This window comes from Cervus canadensis, chromosome 33 (genome assembly GCF_019320065.1).
Source record: "Cervus canadensis isolate Bull #8, Minnesota chromosome 33, ASM1932006v1, whole genome shotgun sequence".
Lineage (NCBI taxonomy): Eukaryota > Metazoa > Chordata > Mammalia > Artiodactyla > Cervidae > Cervus > Cervus canadensis.
In genome coordinates, this window is record NC_057418.1 from 21,908,083 (window position 1) to 21,908,666 (window position 584).

Consider the following 584-nt stretch of genomic DNA (forward strand, 5'->3'; position numbering starts at 1 on the left):
CGGAACTGTCGGTAGTAACAAAACCTGTGGCACCACTGTCCAAAAAGACTACCGCTGTAACTGGGGTATCGGGAGAAGAGATGATTAAATCGTTTTGCCAGCCCAGAAAACGTCAGATGGGGGGGCACGAAGTGATTCATGAATTCCTCTGCATTCCTGAGTGCCCAGTACCCCTGTTGGGAGGAGACTTGCTCTCCAAACTAGGAGCATAAGTGACTTTCTCCCCTGAGGAGAGGCCCACCTTCTGGACGGACTCTATGGCTTATTTGCCCTCTCTCTCAATACCCGCCCCCCCCAAGGTGAGTGGAGGTTGCATGAGCCTCTGATGGCAGAACTGGGTGGGCCAGAAGAGCATGAGAGAGCTAACTCAATTATTCCCTGAGGTCTGGGTGGAAGACAACTCCACCTCTCCCCAGGCTGGCTAAACGTCACGCCCCAGTGATAATAGAACTCAAACCAGGCACCATCCCGGTTAGAAAGCGCCAGTACCCGCCACAGATAGAGGCCTGGGCCGGCATACTGCCCCACATCAATAGATTGAAACAAGCAGGCATTCTCGTAGAGTGCCAGTCGGCTTGGAATAT

The 584-nt window shown here is 53.3% G+C and overlaps 1 protein-coding gene across 1 annotated transcript in view; it reads right to left on the reverse strand.

Annotated features, from left to right (window-relative positions):
* Window positions 1-262: 262 nt before the first annotated feature.
* The window catches only part of LOC122433976 (low-density lipoprotein receptor-related protein 11-like), a 34,526-nt gene continuing 34,204 nt past the window's right edge, over window positions 263-584 (reverse strand). The window contains exon 5 of the mRNA XM_043457099.1: window positions 263-334. Coding sequence (XP_043313034.1) covers window positions 263-334 — 72 coding nt within the window. The remainder of the gene's footprint in view (window positions 335-584) is intronic.